The 21,222-nt window shown below is 43.4% G+C and overlaps 1 protein-coding gene across 8 annotated transcripts in view; it reads left to right on the top strand.

Annotated features, from left to right (window-relative positions):
* Window positions 1-21,222, top strand: part of C2CD5 (C2 calcium dependent domain containing 5) — a 1,003,795-nt gene that overhangs the window by 844,689 nt on the left and 137,884 nt on the right. For 4 of the 8 annotated variants that reach the window (XM_078674088.1, XM_078674086.1, XM_078674084.1 and 1 more), the window contains 3 exons: window positions 8,227-8,289; window positions 8,465-8,566; window positions 9,458-9,648. In XM_078674088.1, the coding sequence (XP_078530214.1) occupies window positions 8,227-8,289; window positions 8,465-8,566; window positions 9,458-9,648 (356 nt within the window). The remainder of the gene's footprint in view (window positions 1-8,226; window positions 8,290-8,464; window positions 8,567-9,457; window positions 9,649-21,222) is intronic. The other 4 variants (XM_078674090.1, XM_078674089.1, XM_078674087.1 and 1 more) reach the window with 1 other exon arrangement.

The following is a 21,222-nucleotide window of genomic DNA, read 5'->3' as shown; positions in this document are numbered from 1 at the left end:
GATGCCGACTACGGCGGAGACAAGTGTGAGAGCCGCGCCTCTTACAACAACGGCCTTGGCAGCCCACGATGCCCAGGAACAGCCAGGCACGGATCATGAGTCTGGCACACACACGGAAGTTTCGGACTCGGACATTAGCTTGCAACTGTTCCCGCGCATCACTGCGCAAATGGCGAATGAATTTTTAATGCCAGTGTTGAAGATACTAATCGGTAACGTATGTAATTGTGTATTTCACTAAAACGGAGGTGGGTACAAGTGGATGGGGGTTCCTTGTTATAACAGGGTGAGCCCCAGGAACTCTAAGTGAACATTTCTCAGGTGAGCACAACCGGACCCACCCCCCCCTAGGCGAAGGCACAGTTGCGCTTAATTGTTCTGCCCACGTCGGGTAACAGATGTTTGGTCCTCCGCTGGTTCCGAGGGAGGACCTTAAGGTTGGGAAGTTTAGAAGAGTTAAAGCACTCAGATCAAAACTCATTATGTGTCACACACTAATTGCACTGGGTATAATATTTGCTGTATATCCTCCTCACTATGACAACGCCTGACAAGTATACACTCTGCACCTGGAATGTGCGCGGGATGGGATCGGTGCACAAAAGGCACAGAATCCGGGCACAATTGAATAGAAGGAAGGTCACTATAGCCTATCTGTAGGAAACCCATTTAAGCGGGGCGGAAGGCTCCAAATTGCATCAAAAATGGAAGGGTCAATTATTTGCCACCGCCTACTCAGCCTTCCTCAGGGGGGCGGCTATATGGATAAGAAATTCCGTCACTTTTAAATCATTAGAACAGCGGGTGGACAAAGAGGGAAGATATGTATTTGTCCGTGGGATATTAGATGGTACCCCGATAGTACTGGGATGCATCTATGCTCCCAATACGGACCAATCGAAGTTCCTCAACACCCTTAGTGGAGTACTGTCAGACTGGTTTGAGTGGGGTTGTATCATAGGAGGGGACTACAATGCGGTCTTGGATATCTCCCTGGATAGGTCCCACCCCCACTACACTCAGCCGATAGCAAAAAACAAGCAGAGGCACTAGTACACTGGGCAGAGTGTTGGGACATAAGACGCGTGGAGAATCAAACACACAGAACATAGGGAGTATACCTTTTATTCTCCACCACACAAATTGCATACCAGAATAAATCGTTTTTTTTTTTGCTCTAACACATTACTAGGGTCCATTACCTCTGCTCTCCATATGGGAAAGACACTATCTGACCATAACCCAGTGGAACTAACATTGCAATGGGGGAGGGTCCCAACCCCGATTCCAACTTGGCGGTTGCAGCTGGGAGTACTTGAGGACCCTGTCTTCAGGTTAACAATATCGGAAGCCATAGTCGCGTTCTTTCGCGAGAACGCCGGTACAGCTAGTTCCAGACAAATAGAATGGGACGCCTTCAAGACGACCATGCGGGGGGCGGCAATGGGCACAAAAGTAGGCATCAAACAGACTGTGGTGAAGAAACTTACGGATGTGGAGGGTAGTCTGGGGATCCTGGAAAGCGAGGCAGCGGGCACAAACGACCGACTTACACAACTCCAGGAAGCACATATACAGTACGCAGAGCTACTTGAGGAGCTACGGGTCATTGACTACAGGGAATACACGGCTAGACAACACACTCAGGCTGACAGATCGGGGCCATTACTAGCGCGAATGGCGAGTAATACACCTACAGGCACCCCTATAATAGAAGTTCAGGATCAACATGGAGAAACGGTAGGGACACAAATAGGCATAAATACCAGCTTTAAGGACTACTACACGCACCTCTATGAACCGCACCCGCCGATGACAGACATGACCTTTGAGTCCTTTATGGAGGACCTGCCCATCCCACAGCTCACACCTGAGCAACGGGACGATCTAGCGCGCCCTATCACGACTGCGGAAATCAGACAGGCAATTAAAGCTTTGCCACGGAATAAAACCCCTGGCACTGACGGCTTGCCAGCTGAATTCTATGTGGTGTATATTGATTTACTAGCTCCGCAGCTGCATCTACTATACCGGGAGTCGATGGAGTCTGGTGCCCTACCGCCCACGACCCTTCAGGCACTGATAGTCTCCCTTCTAAAACCTGGTTGAGACGGACTGCAGACGGCGAATTACAGGCCGCTGTCACTTTTAAATACGGACTACAAAATACTTAGCAAGATCTTAGCGACAAGACTGAATCAATATATCCCAGCGCTCATACATGCAGACCAATGTGGCTTCGTGCCCGAACGGAGCACAGCGCTCAGCCTCCGGAGGCTGAGCCAGATAATGCTGCACGAAGATGCCAGGGGTGGGACGGAGGGCTGCATCTCCCTGGACTTAAAGCAGGCATTTGATTCCTTAAGATGGGACTATATGTTTGCGGCTTTGGCACGGTTCGGCATACCGCCTGAATATCTGACATGGGTGAATCTACTATATCTGCATCCGAATGCATATCGGGACAGTTCATGATAGCTAGAGGCACGCGGCAGGGCTGCCAATTGTCGCCCCTGCTCGTTATACTGGCCATGGAGCCTTTACTACACAAACTCCGAGTCCTAGCCACGCCACGGGGAGTTTTGCGCAACCTCGTGCCACACATAGTCTCGGCCTACGCCGATGATATAATATTATATATTAGGGACATGTCAGACTGCCTTACTCCTATCCCTGAAATATTTGAAACTTTCCGGACAATCTCGGGACTCGCCATAAATGAATCTAAATCATATGGCTACTGCTTTGGAGACGCTGCACGTACTACCCAATTACAATTTCCCCCACATGGGTTCCAGATGGCGCCGTCAACATTTAAATATTTGGGGATCCAAATTTACCGTGACACGCAAGACCTACTAGACGGTAACCTAGGAAAAGCACTTACAGCCCTTAAATCGCAAATAAAATTTTGAACTACTCTGCCGTTGTCAATACTGGGAAGGGTGGCAATCTCCAAGATGGAGGTCCTACCCCGCCTGGTATATTTCTTTACAAACCTCCCGCTCCTCATCCCGATGAACACCTTTAAATTGCTAAACACACTACTGACGGAACTAATATGGGGGCCGGGTAGAAGACGTGTAAGCCTTGCTAAGTTAAAATTACCTACCCCTCAGGGCGGCATGAGGGTCCCAGACATGGCTGCATATAGCTACGCCTGCCAACTCCAATGGCTGGCCTACTGGCTGGCGGGCCACAATCTCCATGAGATAGACATGACCATGGCAGATAGGGATTGCGGCAGCGTACACCGCCTACTGCTTCCAAACACCACGGTACCCAGATCAACGCCACACCTCCTACAACTTGCTATCAGATGCTGGAAGAGAGCTGTTAAATATACGGGGCTGACGACCCCTTATGCGCCCACAATACTCTTACTAGGACTCCCCCTAGGGACAGGTACACTGACAGAGCGTGCACTCCAACCGTGGCACGATTCTGGCGTTACGCAAATAGGCGACTTCTTTGCGGGCGGCAACATTATGACACACGAGGACTTCGCACAAACGCACCAGACCCCTAGAACCTTGTTTTTAATGCATGCGCGAGTGACACATTACATTACAACGACTTGGTCGGTGGACGGAACAGAACCATCTACGAACCCACTACTCACCATGCAATATTTAATGGGAACCGGTAGCCACTTAACAAAATGGTTAACGTATGGCATACGAACTAGCAGGGCGACCTCCCTACAATCCACTCAGGAGCGTTGGGAACAAGATATAGGGCCAGCGCTCAGGGATAAGGAATGGGAAAAGATACTGAGATTCCCTAAAAAGGTGTCGCGCAACCCTAAATTTAAATGTATCCAATTAATGATTCTGCACAGAGCTTACCTTACCCCCCACTGACTGCACATTATGTTCCCTAGCGTGGCGGACACGTGCCCTCGCTGTATGGATGAGGACGCTGGCCTTCTGCACATGCTGTGGGACTGCCCTCGGTTAGGTCATTACTGGGGAACAATTCATGAGGCGCTGACAGCGATAGCTCCCGCAAGACCTTACTCCTCTCTGGTTTATTGTATCCTAGGACTAGGCCCCACTGAAAGGAAGAAAAGCACCACCACACGTTTTATAGATATGGCCCTACTTCTGGCTAAAAGAACGATAACGATGAGATGGAAATCCGCTAGACCCCCTAAACCCGTTGACTGGTATGGGGAGGTGATACGATGGGGGAAAGCAGAAGGAGCCGAACTGCAAAGGGAGGAGCGTAGAGGTCTCCGTAAAACGCACATCTCACTGGAATGGCAGGCTATACTCATAGGATTTGAAACATATGACATTGCTGCAGCGGAATAGGCAATGGTGGTTGGTGGGTTGGCTATGGTGAATAACGAATAACGAATGCGAATCGTGGGCCCATGGCCCCCCTGCCCCCCTTCTTCTTCCCCCCTCCCCCCCTTACTCCCCCTCCCCTTCCCCAATCTCCCCCCCCTCTTCTCCAACCCCCCCCCCCCATTTGATTGAAGTGGTTGCACAATGTAGGGTGCAGTAATTGTTAACTACGAAAGTTATTAACACTGGCGAACGAGGCGTTGTAAGCAGGAGGAACATAAGATATCACTGAAATGTATAGAATTGACCCATTCCATGAGTAATAAGCGGATGATCTGATTAGAAGTGCGAGGGGAGTAGTGGGAGGGGGGATTAAGAAACATGGGTGATAAGTTGTTTGAAAAGAAAAATTCAATGTCATAGATGATTCATTTATATGCGCACAGCATACAATGTATGACGAACCATCCTGTTAACAAACGCTGTAATGTTGTGTTCACAATGCAGGAAAAAAAACTTTAAAAAAAAAATCAGTGATTGGTTACAGCACCACACAAATTAATCCAGTCTTCTGAGGTAATAGCATAGTGAGCAAGTCCGAAGTTTATACAGTATGGCGAGGTCATTAACACGACAGGTTGTCATTCCGAGGCTTGCTCTGTTTGAGCCCATAAGTACTCCCTGAAGGGAGCCCAGATGTCTTTGGGTCTGGATGACGACGGCAGTTCTTCTGCATACAGTTCCAATTGTTCCTGGCAGTAGCCCATATCTTTAAGCCACAAATTTACATTTGGTTTCAGTCTACTATCCCACGTAAACAATATACGCCTTTTGGTTAGTAACGAGCCACTCGCACAAAACGACCCACTAACGATTTGCATTGAGGGGTGTAGTTTAGTAAGCATTCTAAGGGCGTACATGGCAGTGCCTGGCCCGTCATCTTGTGTATCAGCGCAGTGAGTTGCTCCCAGTATCTGAATACCGCCCGCACCGCCATGCCAGGTGCAGATAGTCAGCCTCATCCCAGCCACATCTCCTACAGCAGGCCGAATTGCATAGTCCTAGCTTGTACAATTTTAGGGGGGAGTAATAGACCTGATGTATGAATTTAACGTGTATGATGCAGAGATTGTTATTGGACATTAACTTTCCTGTCAGTGTGCAGACTTGTTCCCACACTGCCTCTGTAATTGGGGGCAGCAATATCGAATTCCAGCGGGCCAAGCTCTTATCGTGTCCTATGGCCGTGTCCCCTTGTATCGCTTTATATAGTTTCGTTATCAGCTTCTTCCGGTTAGGAGCGACTATCACCTCCGGTAATGCCTGGGACACTGGTGGTTCATTAGGGAATGTAGTGTAATGGGCCTTTATCGCTTGACGCAACCGAAAGCAAGTGAAGTCAAAGAGTGGTGTGGGATGCTGTACATAATCCAAGTCGTGATCAGTCACATATTTCCCATCCATGTAGAGGTCACCCACTAGTGTTATACCCACCTCTCGCAATGTCTTCATTGGGCCTTGTTCCTGCGCTACCGAGATGGTGGCGTGCCCCTGTATCGGCAGAGCAGGTGCATACAGTGGAAGCCTATTAGTTCTCCTCCCGATTTCCTGCCACGCCCTTACCTGACGTAGATAGTGTTAATCTCGTGTTTGGGTGTATGACGTTTGGCATGAGTGAGAATACCTTTTAGAGGCACTTGGTATGCATCACCCTCTTCTACTGCCACATGAGGCAAAAAATCATGTGGTTTGAACCAGAAGTAAGCATATTGTGCCTGGCTACATAGATAATACACGTAGAAGTCCGGAGCTTGAAAACCCACCTGTCAAATGTCTGTGTAAGAGTATGCCAACTGATTCTGGGCTGCTTGTTCCCCCATACCAGTCGCAACAGCTGATACCGAAGTTGTTTGAAGAAGTGTTTTGTGAGGCGGACAGGAACATTGCAGAATAAATATAAAAACCTCGGAAGGATAATCATCTTAATTAGAGCTATGCGATCTGACAGAGAAAAAAGCATTCCCACCCATTATTTTTTTTAAATCTTTTTATTATTTTCAAACACAAACAACAGGCATGAGGCTGGGCGATCACTTCTACATAAAGCTCGACACCTGAAGTAAAGGAGACATTTGACATTGTTTTTACAATCAAATAAATCAACTACCGGAACTGGCTCATTTGGCGAAGAGTCCCCCTATTATAAGAAACAATACGGTGGCAAATTATTCGCCCGATATCAGGCTACTGTGTCTCAGTGTTTTGCGTGTCAAGCCCATTTCAGGCCCCATCCTCAGATCCTCCCAGCCCAAGTTCACTTCCCCCCACCGGCACTATGATCTTAAGGCTAAATGTAATCAAGTGGTAAATCGTTTCATTTGGGTTCCACAGGTGACATCGTTCCAACAATATTATTAAATATTCTATTATGGAAGCCGGGGGTCGCCTCACGCGCTTGCTCTTCAGCGTCAAGGTATCAATACTATTGGTCCTCATCTACAGTGAGCGCACTCGTCTCCGAGTCAGTTTCCAAATCTGTCGCCTTCAGCGCTATCACAAGGACCTCCCAAGCTCGCGCCACCTCCAATGCCCTGTCATTATGGGACTTGTAGGCCTGCTGCAAACGCACTGAACTCTCGCTGTTTGCCCACACAAGTAAAGCAGACTTCCACCTAAGGTAGCTAGGCCCCGCCGCGGCTTTCCAGTGGGATGTAATTTTCCTTGTGTGTTGCAAGTAAAATGATGGCACGTCTTTATTGCCCCATTTTGTTTGCAATTTGCAAATAACTACAATATTAGCAATGTGAGCAGTAGAGCTGTCATCAATTTGCAGTGTCCCTTTAGTAGATAGGAACTGCTTTTGCAATCACAGAGCCTGTCTCTTTTTGGGATATAACAGGCTTTCCGTTTGCAGAAACCATTCGTACATCTTACCCTTAAACAATAGTCCATCCCATTTGAAGCCATGCGGAAATGTAAGTTAGAATATCTTCATTGATAATTGTATATTGACATTCGTTCGCCATCATGGTGAGTGCAGTGCATGCATTCTGGCTGTATTGTTAACAATTATTCGTGAGGGACTATTTAGCCACCTGTACCTTTCCTTGGAAGTAATTTTCTATGTTTATATGATACTATCAGTTTGTCTATTTTCCCTCAGACTGAATTGCATGCCAATCAATCTCTGTGTATTATACTGATTAACATTGGGGTTTGTTATCATTTGAAATGAAGAGATGCCTCAAGCATGTAGACAAACATTTGTGACTTATTGTCCACTACAAAAGGTCAAGCTATAACACGTAGGAATGTCTACTATCAGAGGACTATTCATGCTTTACTGGGTCAGACAGCAGTACTCATGTATCAAGGGGGTGTACCCATTTTGTATGTTTGGGAAAATCCGTTGAGACATAAGGGCATTGGTACCTATTCTTCTGGCAAAGATTACCATGGCTGCCTTTTGCAGCTCTCTTCATACATATTGCAGACATAGCTGTCTTTATTCTGGTGATGGTTTGATTCTTAGGTTGTCAAATATCTCTCAGGATATTGAGAAAAACAAAGGGTGGTGCTTGATAATCTGTTCTGAATCATGTAAATCCCAGTACAATTGTGTTCTCGAGAATTTAAAGTTATTCAACAGTAATTCTGCAGCTCCAATACCCCCCGCTAATTTGTAGTGTTAGAGAAAATTGTTATTGGAACACCTCGTTTAAGCATGTTTTTGTTGCCCTCATGAAGGGACAGAACAGAGCCTTGGTGTAGATTCACTGCTGGAAAGAACTATAAAGAATGCTAATCTGGGGAGGATACACATCATGCAAAATTACTGTTACAGGGAAGTAACCTTTTCTGGAGAAACGTCTGTTTTGTATAAAGTCCCCTTATTGATGCTTTCATAATAATATCACCCTTTTTGCCTTTACAGAGCTGCTTGAGAGAACAAGCCCCCATACTGCTATAGCCGTGGCGGCTGCAGCTGCTCAGAGAGGTAAGTTCATTCTGTTTGTCGCATGCTTCATTCTGATTTGCAACTGGGCCATTCTTTTCCTCAGATACAGATACTTGCTTCATCACAGGGAGCTTTCCAATGCGCAAGAGACGTCACCCATATATATATATTTTTTTCTTTCTGTTTTTTTTCCTTTCTGTCTGTATGTTTCCAGCGACTTCAGTTGATTACAGTTCCTTTGCAGACAGATGCAACAGCTGGATAGAGCACATTAAACTGAAAGCTCAGACCATAAGGCGCGGATCAGTTAAGACAAGTAGGCGGATGTTGTTTCTACCCCATTATGATCATAATATGAGGCCTCTGATTCCCCCGAGGTGATGGGTGGACATTCCAACCCAGCAATGGCATTGCTAATTGAATACGCAACCAATAGCAGAGTGTGAAAGCTGCAGGTCCTTTCTATTTGAGATTTATAGATATTTCTAGGGGTGAATTTAAAAAGTGCACGTCTAACACTTCTACATAGGATGTTTCCAAGTCAGCACATAATGAAACTTATCTCACATATGTCTGGACATGGAGTCCATATATGTAACATCATCCATCCACATGGCTTTAGAAATGGAAAGGACTTACCCAAAACAGATATTGTGTTTTCGATAACGGCTATAAAAAGGTTTTTATGCACTGGGACCATGATGAATGTATAAAGGAGAGTTTCATCAACGTCCCTATGACTGTGAGAAACCTTCTTTCCCGTTACGTAGGAAGACAGATAATTTAAGACTTCAAACTGTTCAACTTTCACACTCTTCAATTAATACTCGATTTCTACAGCAAAACAATTATTTGACAAATTTTGCATCCTGATTTTTAATTTCTCTTATTGATTGTCAACTGGTGTATGTGCTGCCACACGCCTCCATATTTTCTTTGCAGGTACGTCACTACTTTAAAACCAAATTTAATTTCAGCTTTTTTTCATTTTTTTTGGGTATGCGTGCATGCTTTGCATGATTTTATTTTTTATGACAGTCTTGTGCTTGTTGTCACATGGCTGTGCTTCTCAGATCTTTTATCCATATGTTTTCACCGGGCCGTTGTTGATAATGCAGGTCTGTCATTGTGTTCATGTGAATGAGCTGTAGAAGTGCAGCCAATAGTTACTTTCTTTTTCTCTTTTCTTTCCACCTGCCTGTTTTAGTCACTTCACTTGACAAAGCAAGTCCACTGGCGGAAGGACACTCACGCCATCGCTCAACTGGTTCTTGCACAAATGCCACCGTCCCTGTTGTTAAGATGACACCACTTTCTCTTATACCTGGGGCCAAAATTACCAAATATCTTGGGATAATCAACATGTTTTTTATTCGGGAAACAACATCTCTGCGTGAGGTGAGATGAATTCATATGGCACACACATGAGTAATTGAAATATGTCTTTTTGTGCATTTTTCATCAATTGTTGGTTTGTGAAAATCAGCTGGCATGTGCCTAACGTACAGTGAGCCTCTCCACGTTAGATGTATTGAACTGAACATGAAAATGATATCCAATGTTTGTCCTAACGTGTACCAGTAATTTCTTACATTTGTTCTTCTTAAGCGCCAAACTTTAGGTTACATTGACATTTTGTGGCAAGACCATAAACCAAGTCCTAGTAATCTTTGTAAGATAAAGTGTTTTGTACAAGTTATCTATGCACTGTGTGTTGGGTAATGGGAAACATTGAGAGTGTAAGGTCCTTTCCCCACCTCTTAAATTCTGAGCGTTTCTCACATCCTGATAAATTTATCAGTAAGGAGAAACTGAGGAGTGGACATGTGGGGGACAAAAAGACGCGAGACAAATCTGAAGAGGAAAGAATGTGAAAGAATGAGACATTCAACAAGGTGACCTGCATTTATACGGTGTATACGGTACCGCTCTTCAGGACAGCCAGTAATGTAGAGAAGGTGAGACCTCTCTCACATGTAATGAGAGGGAATGCCTTGAAAAACGTCCCGTCTCAATAAAGGTTGAAATGGAGTTGACACACCTTTGAAATGGATTAGAGGACAAAACACCCCTAGACATGGATTAACAAGGAAAAGGAGATAGGAGGTGCCACAAGAGCGATACTTAGGAGTAGTAGCAGGAAGTGAAAGACATTTTGTTTAAGACATTAAGGGAAGAGAATAAATGTTGACTCCTCTGGAAGACATACATGAGTGAGAAGGATGTATTCCTCAGGGAAATTCCTATGGTGGATCTTGAGACTCTTTGCATGTGGATTGCAGGGGAGGTGGAGATCAGTGGACCAGCCCTGAAACTCAAGTTGAAATGGATATTCTAACTGTGCTTAGAGGGTCCTCTAAACACGGAGCATGGAAATGCTGGTCTAGCTTAAACATTGAAATAAATCTACTGGAGCTGATGAGTTATTTTTAATAGGAATGTCATTGAACAGCCTTACATAGTCCAATGAATTATCCTAATTAGTTGCCAAACCCTCAAATAAAAGAGGGAAAGTTGTCTTCATGGATATTGACCAATATAGGTCGGAGGCATCTAGAAAACTGTCCAATTCTGACTACTACTAGGACATCACAATTAATGACTATAGGAGTCCCATTAGTAAATATCTTGAACTTCTTTGGAAATGGAGAGTTCAGGGACTCTTCCATTTTGATCAGTATATCTTTTTGAAAGCTGTGATAATCAAGAGAACCATGCCTATATTGTCTCCTAAAGGTTCATTAATATGCCACCAGCCTCCAGGAAGACCAATTGTTTCCTCTAATGGTGGGTTTCTAGAAAATATGGTTTTATAGGTAATTTGCTTTTTACCTCTACCTCTACCATTGCCTTGCCATTGAATTGCAGCAACACTACTTCCTACTTCTCGGTAGGAAGCTGACATTACTCTCATTAGAAGCAATGATACCATGAGGGCTGATCTCCTCCACATATTGTAAAGAGCTATGGTAAAAGATATTGGTGAAGTCTTGGGCAGTTCTTGCCTTCCACAGAAAATCAATGAAGTAGACATTAGAAAAGCATAGATGATAGACAGTTAGCGTGTGTTGAGTTATCCCACAAAAGTTGTGAACAGTGCTTAGCTTGTGGCAGTGGTTGCCTGTGGTTATCACCTGTACTTAATTATGTGACTCTTGAGGCCATCTCACAGGCAGCAGCACAGGTGAAGAAGGGAAACTCAGATGTTCCACTGTGTGTTCCTGTCACATCCTTTTTTCCCTGCCCAGGAACTGAAATAGAAATTGCACTACGTGAAGCCAGGTAGTCTATGTTCAGGGCAGTGCCATGGCCAAAACAGTGGCTGGTCTCCATAGATTGTCAATGTCCCCCTTGCCAACCCTTTCCCAGGCTGAAGTGCATGCCATTAAGTGACTGATTGCAATGTGGGCTCGAGCTGCAGAGTCTGCGATTCAGTTAGCCAGGTAGATAGCAGCTCACTGACTTAAACTTGGCACTCAGGCTCGTCATGCCCTAGGTAATGCTAACCTCTGCTAGGTGGTTGTATAAGTTAGTAAGGCTGGCTCTGATGCCTTCCGCCCACGCTGTGTTGATGGTATCCATGCTTTGCTTCCATTGCTCGTTTATCATCTGCATAATTAACATCCTGAGCAAAGGCTGGTGCTTACATCCAAGACACCATCCAAGAGGAATTCTCTGCTCTTTTCATATTTTGGTGCTGCTGCCACCATAGGGTTTCTTTCTGTGACCAAACAGTTATGCAGTGCTTCCATTCAGCACTTATGCTAGCCTTGGGATATAGTCCAGCTGACAAGGTGCTCGCGAAAGCCTGAAGGCAACTCGTCCACAGGTCACAACTCCTTTACTTCAAACTATGAGAGAGGTACTAGTGATCCATGAAGAGTAGGATCAGAGGGTCCAGGTTACTTGGGAACCTGCGGTCATGGTAATCTTTAACCCTGATTGTATGATTAGGTGCACTTTTTTATGAATAGAAATCGTTAAACCAATTAATAATGGAGTCTCCCACTTCTGCACGTATATTGGTGCACACTTTTACATGCACTCCAGTGGGGATCTGATAGAATTCCTTTAATAATATATTTTCCCAAGACAGGAAGCCCCAATTGGGGTAATAATTATCCTTAAACCTTCTACCAATAAGTATACCTGCTTTGTGAATGCTCCCCTAATTTGTTTTAACAGAATTATTTAAAAATCCTAATGAGCAAAAATTGCAAACACATTCATGAGACATGATACGTAGAACTGCTTTATAAAACAAATATGACTCAGTAAAATAATAAACATATGTCAGAGGCTAAATAAAACAGACAAAAATGTGTGCCACAGAATGCTCATGCTTGAGTGAGGTACTCAACCAATATGTATAACTAATTTCTGATCTAATTTACTTTATTTGTTAATTGGTATTCAAATCCAAAATGAAACATGATTCCTAAACCAAAGACTTTTTCTGTCCAATATCATTTTACGCACCAAAAATATGATGCTGTCCACATATTTGTCTTTGCATGGACTCTCTAGTGTAGCACATAGTTATTTGTAAAGTTTTATAAAGCGTGAACATGACACGAAAAGGGTATCAGAGCCCAGAACATCAGAAAAAAAGATACAATTAGTCACTAAGCATGTAAACATCCTTAGGATTTGTAGTGAACCAACCCCAATACTATAATAGCAAAACCAAACATGAGGAACCTGTAGGGAGAACATAAGTTGCATCCCAAAAGTGTCTCAAACAAATGCGATAGCTGTCTTTACTATAGGGTAGAAAAAGATTAGTTATATTGTCTCCGGGACGGTTGTTGCAGCTGGTTATTCAGGAGAAGTCCTTTGACATGTATTTTGAAAGAAGAGTTCGAAGGGTTGGAATGGATATCAGACGGAAGAGCATTTCAAATTCTTGGGGCCAGTCCGGAAAAAGGCGCGGTTGTATGTTCTTTTTTTTTCTCAATTTGTGCTGTTTCAGCGTGGGAGTGCTGAAGCTTCTTAGTGACCAAGACACATTAAAAAGTTTGAGTGTTTTTGCCAAGTAAGTGGGAGTATTATGATGTAGCGCTTTGCGCGTCAGGCAGGCAATCTTGAACCTAATTCGACCTTCGAGCAATAGCCAGTTGAGCTGAATTAGGTCACGTGTGATCTGATCATGTTTTCGAGAGCCCGTGATGAGTCTGGCAGCAGAGTTCAGAGTGGCCTTTAGGGTGGTCAGTCTAGCTTTGCACAGCACAGCCAAGGTCACAATTCCATATTCCACATGGGAGATCACTAAGGACTGTACTGCAAGTTGCAGGTCCACAGGAGGCATGAACGCCTTGATTTTCCTAAGAGTGTTGATATGGTAGTTGGCTCCCCTAGTTGTTGTGCTGATGTGGTCTTGCATATTCAGGTGTTTGGCTAGCGCGATGCCTATGGATCTAGTGGAATGAACAACATGAGGATCGCAGTTAAGGGCCGTAAGTTGTTGAGCCAGTCTTGAATGGGAGGAGTGAGTGGGCGGGCCATTAGGAGTAACTCGGTCTTGAGAGTATTAAGCAAAAGATTATTGTGAGTTAGCCATTGTTGAGTTTTCAGAAGAACACAGTTCAGCGTTTTGTTGTCTTCCAGAGAGGCAATTTTCATATAAAGTTACGTATCATCAGCGTACATGTGGTGTTGTATGTTTGAATTTTCAGGATTTCCGTGCGGGGTTCCATGAACAAGTTGAAGAGTGTTGGAGAGTGTGGAACCTTGAGGCACTCCAAATGAAACTGGTGTACTCTTATTGAGGGAATGACTCACTTTTATTCTTTGCGTTCTGTTAGAACGAGTCAAACAAATTTAAGACTAGGACCGATAACCCCATCCTTTTTTTCAGAATATCAATCAGGTTTTCGTGTTTGACCGTCTCAAACGCTGAGGATAGATCAATAAGGATAAGTAGACATCGCACATTTTGAATCAAGTAGACTCAAGGCATCATCAACAATGTGGGTTAGGGCTGTTTCAGTACTATGTTCCGCTCTAAAACCAGATTGGTAGTGGTCAAGCAGCTGAAACTCTTTGATGTGATTGCAGAGTTGCAAGTGTACACATTTCTCAATAAGTTTAGCTAGAGTCATGATGTTGGAAATTGGACGGAAATTGTTGGGATCAGATAAGTCTACATTAGGCTTTTTTTGAATGTGTGTGACTAATCCTATCTTTAGGCAGTCAGGAATTCTACCCTGTATGAGCAATTCATGGATTATCAAGGACCAGAGAGGTAGGATGGCAGATCTAAAGTCCTTGAAGAATTTGGCCAGCAAGGGATCATGGAAATGGTTAGAGGGTTTTAGTGACATTACAATTTTTCAAAGCTTGGCATCGTTAGGAAGTCTGAAATTGATCCATGATGCTTTAGTGGAGTAAGGCTATTGCCACTATACATGCAGTAATCTGATGAACGTGTGACATACTTGAGAATCAATCTAAATTTACACGTAGGTAGATTATATTTATTCCGATTTATTCTGTTCTTACATGCTTTACCTCTATCACATTTGAAATGGTTCTTAAAGGCTCCTAACCAGGATTTCTTTCTAGAGTCTCTAGGTGGCTGTACCAAAATATCAGTTTGGGCTCCAGACTTTCCAAATGTTATAGCCAAATTGGAACCCATCATTAGCTTCATTCCTGGGTTATATTTAAGGAAATCTCCGTGTTTGCAGTAAACCTTAGTTCATGAGACCAATTGCTGTAAACAGTAATTAATCTGATTTGATCATTTTATTTTTCTCATCAAATTTCCTTTGAAACACAATTTTCTCTCTACTGTTGTTTTTCACCATATCTACTTTCCATGAATCTTTGTAAGTTGAGCTATTCCTCTTTTTAAATAGCGACTGGTATTATTGCAGTTATGTTTGTTCAGGAATTCCTGATTAAATGAGGTATTTCAGATTGGGTGGGTGGTGTCTGTGTGCATGTACCATGTTGTTACCCACTGTTTCTTTTCTATGTAGTTTCGGCAGAATTTGATTATGCTTTATTTCCAGGAAATTGTCAAGATGTTCAACAGCTTCCTTTCTTTATTGAAAAAAGTGTTATTAAGATCCCTATTTGGTAAGGTGTCAATACCGATCCCGCTCATTTCAGTAGTACCATCCCATTTTAAGAAATGATCATCAGTGTATCTTGCACTTAGAGGTATATGGTATGTGAACTGTTCATTTTCCTCCACCCACATCACCTGCTCATCCCACCAGCCTGTAAAAAGATTTGCGAAGCTGGAGGAAGCAGGCTAAATATATTTTGTTTGAGGCAAAAATTAATCATGGACTGTAACATTTAGTACAATCAAATAATGTAAGTGGTGTGCCTCTAAGAAAAAGTATACATGTGTGAACCCCCATTTCTTTTTAAACGTGTTATTGGAATTAATGTCTAATGTAATCTTGATTTAGATAGCTTTCCATGTGATGTCATGATGTTTTGTCAGAATTGTCCCTGCAGCACAATGAGAAAACCCTGACGTGGGTGTAAAAAGTGAATAACCTATAAAATTGTATTTTCTAGAAGCCAACTATAGTTTTATTTCCGGAGGTTGGTTACATGTTAATGAATCTTCGAAAAAAGATATAAGAATAGATCTCTTGGTTATCAGTTTTCAAAAAGATATACTCATAAAAACGAATGAGTCCCTGCTCTCTCCATTTCCAAAAAAGTTCATGATGTTCACTAATGGCCTTCCTAATGTCATTAATTGTGAAGTTCTCAAAACAGGTAGAATTGGACAGTTGTCTAGACGTCTCTGACCTAGACTTGTCCATATCCATAAAGACAACATTCCCCACTTTAGTCAAGGGTTTGGGATCATTCATTGGACTATCTAGGGCTCTTCAATGTTCCCTTGTGAGATTTATATTCATGTTTGTTCTACATTTCCTTTTGTCATTTCAAGCAGCTAATGGTCATTTCATGATCATGTGATATGATGGGATTAAGTTTAGACTTCAATTGGAAACCACTGCAAGAGGCCATATCCAAATGAAAACCCATATTTGGAAGTACATCCCTTGTGTCCTGCATGGTGTCACCTCTTTGAGCTTGATCTCAATCGTAACGAATTTTAAGTCCCTAATACTGGAATCACATGGAGGTGCATCTTAGTTCCAGCTCACTCCCCCTTCTCCATATTTTATACATTTTCAACAATTTCAATTTATGAATGTACAAAAGTAAGTCCATTCTAGATTTAGGATGGTCGAAATCAATGTAAGGGCAAAATGATAAGCCCATGCATAAATACAGATGATGGACTTTATTCCTGTATTCTCTTCCATTGATTTTGGATTCATTCCTTTTTCTTGGTATGCGGGGTCGTGCTCTACTTTGTCCCTTGCCACCTCTTCTCATCTTGTGAATAATTGTTTTATCTCTTCTGCCTTTTGTTTTTGGTCTGCCTCTTAGTGGGTGGTCTTGTTTCTGTTTTAGAAGTCTGAACTCTTAAAAAAAAAAGTAAATTATTTGCTTGACACACCACTACATGCTCTGAACTGACAACAAAATTTGTGACAAACAATTCCTGTTTTCTATGAGCTTGAATGGTGCTTAACTCATTTGTAGGTAAGGTGTATTTTTTGGCAACCTTCTATATAGTCTTTCTTGTCCTTGGGGAACTTCAGTCTTAATTTCGATTTAGTTTCGTTCTCATATTTTGTTAGTCAGATTACCAATGCTTCTAGAAATTATTTTACTAAGGTCTCATCCTTATGTTTTTCTGTTTCTTCCCTTAGTTTCGATAGTTTCTCTTTAGTAGGTTCCATATGCCTTTCAGCACACTTTACTTGAATTTCGAGCATGCTTTTGTACATTTTGACCATGATTTTACACCATTCCTCAAGAAGTTCAGGATGTGAGTTTTCATAGAAAGGAACAATAAAGACCTGAATGCACCTTGGTACTCACCATGCCTCATTTTGATTCTATAGAGATGTTAACTTCCACTTATTTAGATTTGCATTTCGACAACTTTTCCAATTTAAAATAGTTTATATATTTGAGACCCATCTGGGGAAATTGTAGTAAGTAGGAAGTGTATGTGAACTCAACCACTGTGTTTACATAGAAAAGTGCTTGTGTATCCTCTTGGCATTTTTGTTTGCATTCATTCTTTGGCAGAGTAAAAAGGTTGTCACAATGAACCGTTGCTGAAACGTTTCCAGTGATAGGGGAGCATCATCTCAAGACTCTTGAAACAATTTAGCTCGTCGTGTGTAGGAGAAAAACTGTTTAACAACATTTGGGCACCCCAAAATGTATCCCAGTCGGTTCTCACAAGTTTACTGGATCTGAAGTTGTGTTAAACCTCGATTGCATGAGGCAACATGTGCTTCCATCTCCCTCCCCCCCCCCCCGTTAAGGCACCTCCGAAAACATCAATTAGAAGAGTGAAAACATTTCGTTAAATAATGGGTTCCACTCATTAATTGAGTTCTAGATCAATGAAAAGTTAAAGGAATGTATATAAATATTCAAGTACAGAGTCAATGCCATCAAAGCCGCTCAGATGCAAGGTTGTACAGAGTATATAAAAATCGGAAAATATGCTAAGTCTCAATGGGCTTCATAATCATAAGAACATCTGACAGCATGTCTAGTAGCAAAGGAAAGTCTTCTCTCTCACCCTGAAAATCAAGAGATTCTTATACAAAATTTTGCACAGTAAAACTGCAGCATCATCATGATGTGGGCAAAAACATCATTTATTTAGCAAATCAGAACAAGAGAATAATACACATTATTACCTTATATAAGCACCATCCAAATTTGAAAAAACATATTCAATGTATGCAAATGTATTTTGCCAATGTTCAGACAATTATGAAACATTTAGACATAAGACTTTCTTCTAGTGAATGGACCCAGTGAATAAACCAAATGAGACAGATACTTGTTGCAATCTTTTATCCCTACCATAGCTAGCTCAACACTACTAAGGCAACTACTGCAGTGGAAATAAACCATTATGTCAACAGCTAACTGTGTTCTATGAAGCTTGTGGGGAGTGAAGCTGGAGTGAGTGACAGAGATGGCATCCATCTTTTTGAAAATGGAGATGTATACAGACATGTGGCCAACTAAAAGGCATCAATAAGTTCACTTCAAATATCAAATTAGTTTTTATTACAACTATATCAATTCAGCCTATTTCTGCAGGATCATGTGTAAAATTGCTTATAACATGTTATTTTTAATGAAAACTAAGCTATACCTAAAACAATCCCACGTGTGCCATCTATTACTCAACTGCAAAAAACATTGCAAAAGACACAGTTGATGGACAGAATGTAGAACAATGTCATACATTCACCCCAGTACAAGGATCTGGGCCTAAATTATCGTTTTTGTGCAAGCATCCAAGGACCGGTTTCTGGCTATCAGCCTTCATAACCCTGGATAGCTTGACTCCAGTAGTGTGGAGAGCCTGGGACTCACGTCTGAGCATACCCAGCCCACTCAGGGTGAAAATTGCAAAAAACACAGTTGATGGACAGAATGTAGAAAAATGTCATACATTCACCCCAGTATAAGGATCTGGGCCTAAATCCGGAATCAAGCATCCAAGGACCGGATAGATGCTTGATTCCGGTCTGGGAAAGACATGGCTTGGTAGTTCGGAGTGGAGTGCAAAAAAACGATGGATTTAGGCCCAGATCCTTGTACTGGGGTGAATGTATGACATTGTTCTACATTCTGTCCATCAACTGTTTTTTGCAATTTTTACCCCAAGTGGGCTGGGTATGCTCAGACGTGAGTCCCAGGCTCTCCACACTACTGGAGTCAAGCTATCCAGGCTGATGAAGGCTGATAGCCAGAAACCGGTCCTTGGATGCTTGATTTCGGTCTGGGAAAGACATGACTTGGTAGTTCGAACTGGACTGTTCCCATGAGGCACAGGGTCAGAGCTGATTTGCATATAGCCAGTGTCTAACCCAGGGCGGTGTGGAGTGCAAAAAAACGATGGATTTAGGCCCAGATCCTTGTACTGGGGTGAATGTATGACATTGTTCTACATTCTGTCCATCAACTGTGTTTTTTGCAATTTTCACCCCTAGTGGGCTGGATATGCTCAGACGTGAGTCCCAGGCTCTCCACACTACTGGAGTCAAGCTATCCAGGCTGATAGCAAGAAACCGGTCCTTGGATGCTTGATTCCGATCTGGGAAAGACATGGCTTGGTAGTTCGTACTGGACTGTTCCCATGAGGCACAGGGTCAGAGCTGATTTGCATATAGCCAGTGTCTAACCCAGGGTGGTGTGGAGTGCAAAAAAACGATGGATTTAGGCCCAGATCCTTGTACTGGGGTCAATGTATGACATTGTTCTACATTCTGTCCATCAACTGTGTTTTTTGCAATTTTCACCCCGAGTGGGCTGGGTATGCTCAGACGTCAGTCCCAGGCTCTCCACACTGCTGGAGTCAAGCTATCCAGGCTGATGAAGGCTGATAGCCAGAAACCGGTCCTTGGATGCATGATTCCGGTCTGGGAAAGACATGGCTTGGTAGTTCGGACTGGACTGTTCCCATGAGGCACAGGGTCAGAGCTGATTTGCATATAGCCAGTGTCTAACCCAGGGTGGTGTGGAGTGCAAAAAAACGATGGATTCAGGCCCAGATCCTTGTACTGGGGTGAATGTATGACATTTTTCTACATTCTGTCCATCAACTGTGTTTTTTGCAATTTTCACCCCGAGTGCGCTGGGTATGCTCAGGCGTGAGTCCCAGGCTCTCCACACTGCTGGAGTCAAGCTATCCAGGCTGATGAAGGCTGATAGCCAGAAACCGGTCCTTGGATGCTTGATTCCGGTCTGGGAAAGACATGTCTTGGTAGTTCGGACTGGACTGTTCCCATGAGGCACAGGGTCAGAGCTGATTTGCATATAGCCAGTGTCTAACCCAGGGTGGTGTGGAGTGCAAAAAAACGATGGATTTAGGCCCAGGTCCTTGTACTGGGGTGAATGTATGACATTGTTCTACATTCTGTCCATCAACTGTGTTTTTTGCAATTTTCACCCTGAGTGGGCTGGGTATGCTCAGACGTGATTCCCAGGCTCTCCACACTACTGGAGTCAAGCTATCCAGGCTTATGAAGGCTGATAGCCAGAAACCGGTCCTTGGATGCTTGATTCCGGTCTGGGAAAGACATGGCTTGGTAGTTCGTACTGGACTGTTCCCATGAGGCACAGGGTCAGAGCTGATTTGCATATAGCCACTGTCTAACCCAGGGTGGTGTGGAGTGCAAAAAAACGATGGATTTAGGCCCAGATCCTTGTACTGGGGTGAATGTATGACATTGTTCTACGTTCTGTCCATCAACTGTGTTTTTTGCAATTTTCACCCCGAGTGGGCTGGGTATGCTCAGACGTGAGTCCCAGGCTCTCCACACTACTGGAGTCAAGCTATCCAGGCTGATGAAGGCTGATAGCCAGAAACCGGTCCTTGGATGCTTGATTCCGGTCTGGGAAAGACATTGCTTGGTAGTTCGGACTGGACTGTTCCCATGAGGCACAGGGTCAGAGCTGATTTGCATATAGCCAGGGTCTAACCCAGGGTGGTGTGGAGTGCAAAAAAACGATGGATTTAGGCCCAGATCCTTGTACTGGGGTGAATGTATGACATTGTTCTACATTCTGTCCATCAACTGTGTTTTTTGCAATTTTCACCCCTAGTGGGCTGGATATGCTCAGACGTGAGTCCCAGGCTCTCCACACTACTGGAGTCAAGCTATCCAGGCTGATGAAGGCTGATAGCCAGAAACCGGTCCTTGGATGCATGATTCCGGTCTGGGAAAGACATGGCTTGGTAGTTCGGACTGGACTGTTCCCATGAGGCACAGGGTCAGAGCTGATTTGCATATAGCCAGTGTCTAACCCAGGGTGGTGTGGAGTGCAAAAAAACGATGGATTCAGGCCCAGATCCTTGTACTGGGGTGAATGTATGACATTGTT

The sequence above is a fragment of the Lissotriton helveticus genome, chromosome 1_1 (assembly GCF_964261635.1).
Source record: "Lissotriton helveticus chromosome 1_1, aLisHel1.1, whole genome shotgun sequence".
Taxonomy (NCBI): domain Eukaryota; kingdom Metazoa; phylum Chordata; class Amphibia; order Caudata; family Salamandridae; genus Lissotriton; species Lissotriton helveticus.
This window is presented reverse-complemented; position numbering and strand designations above follow the sequence as displayed.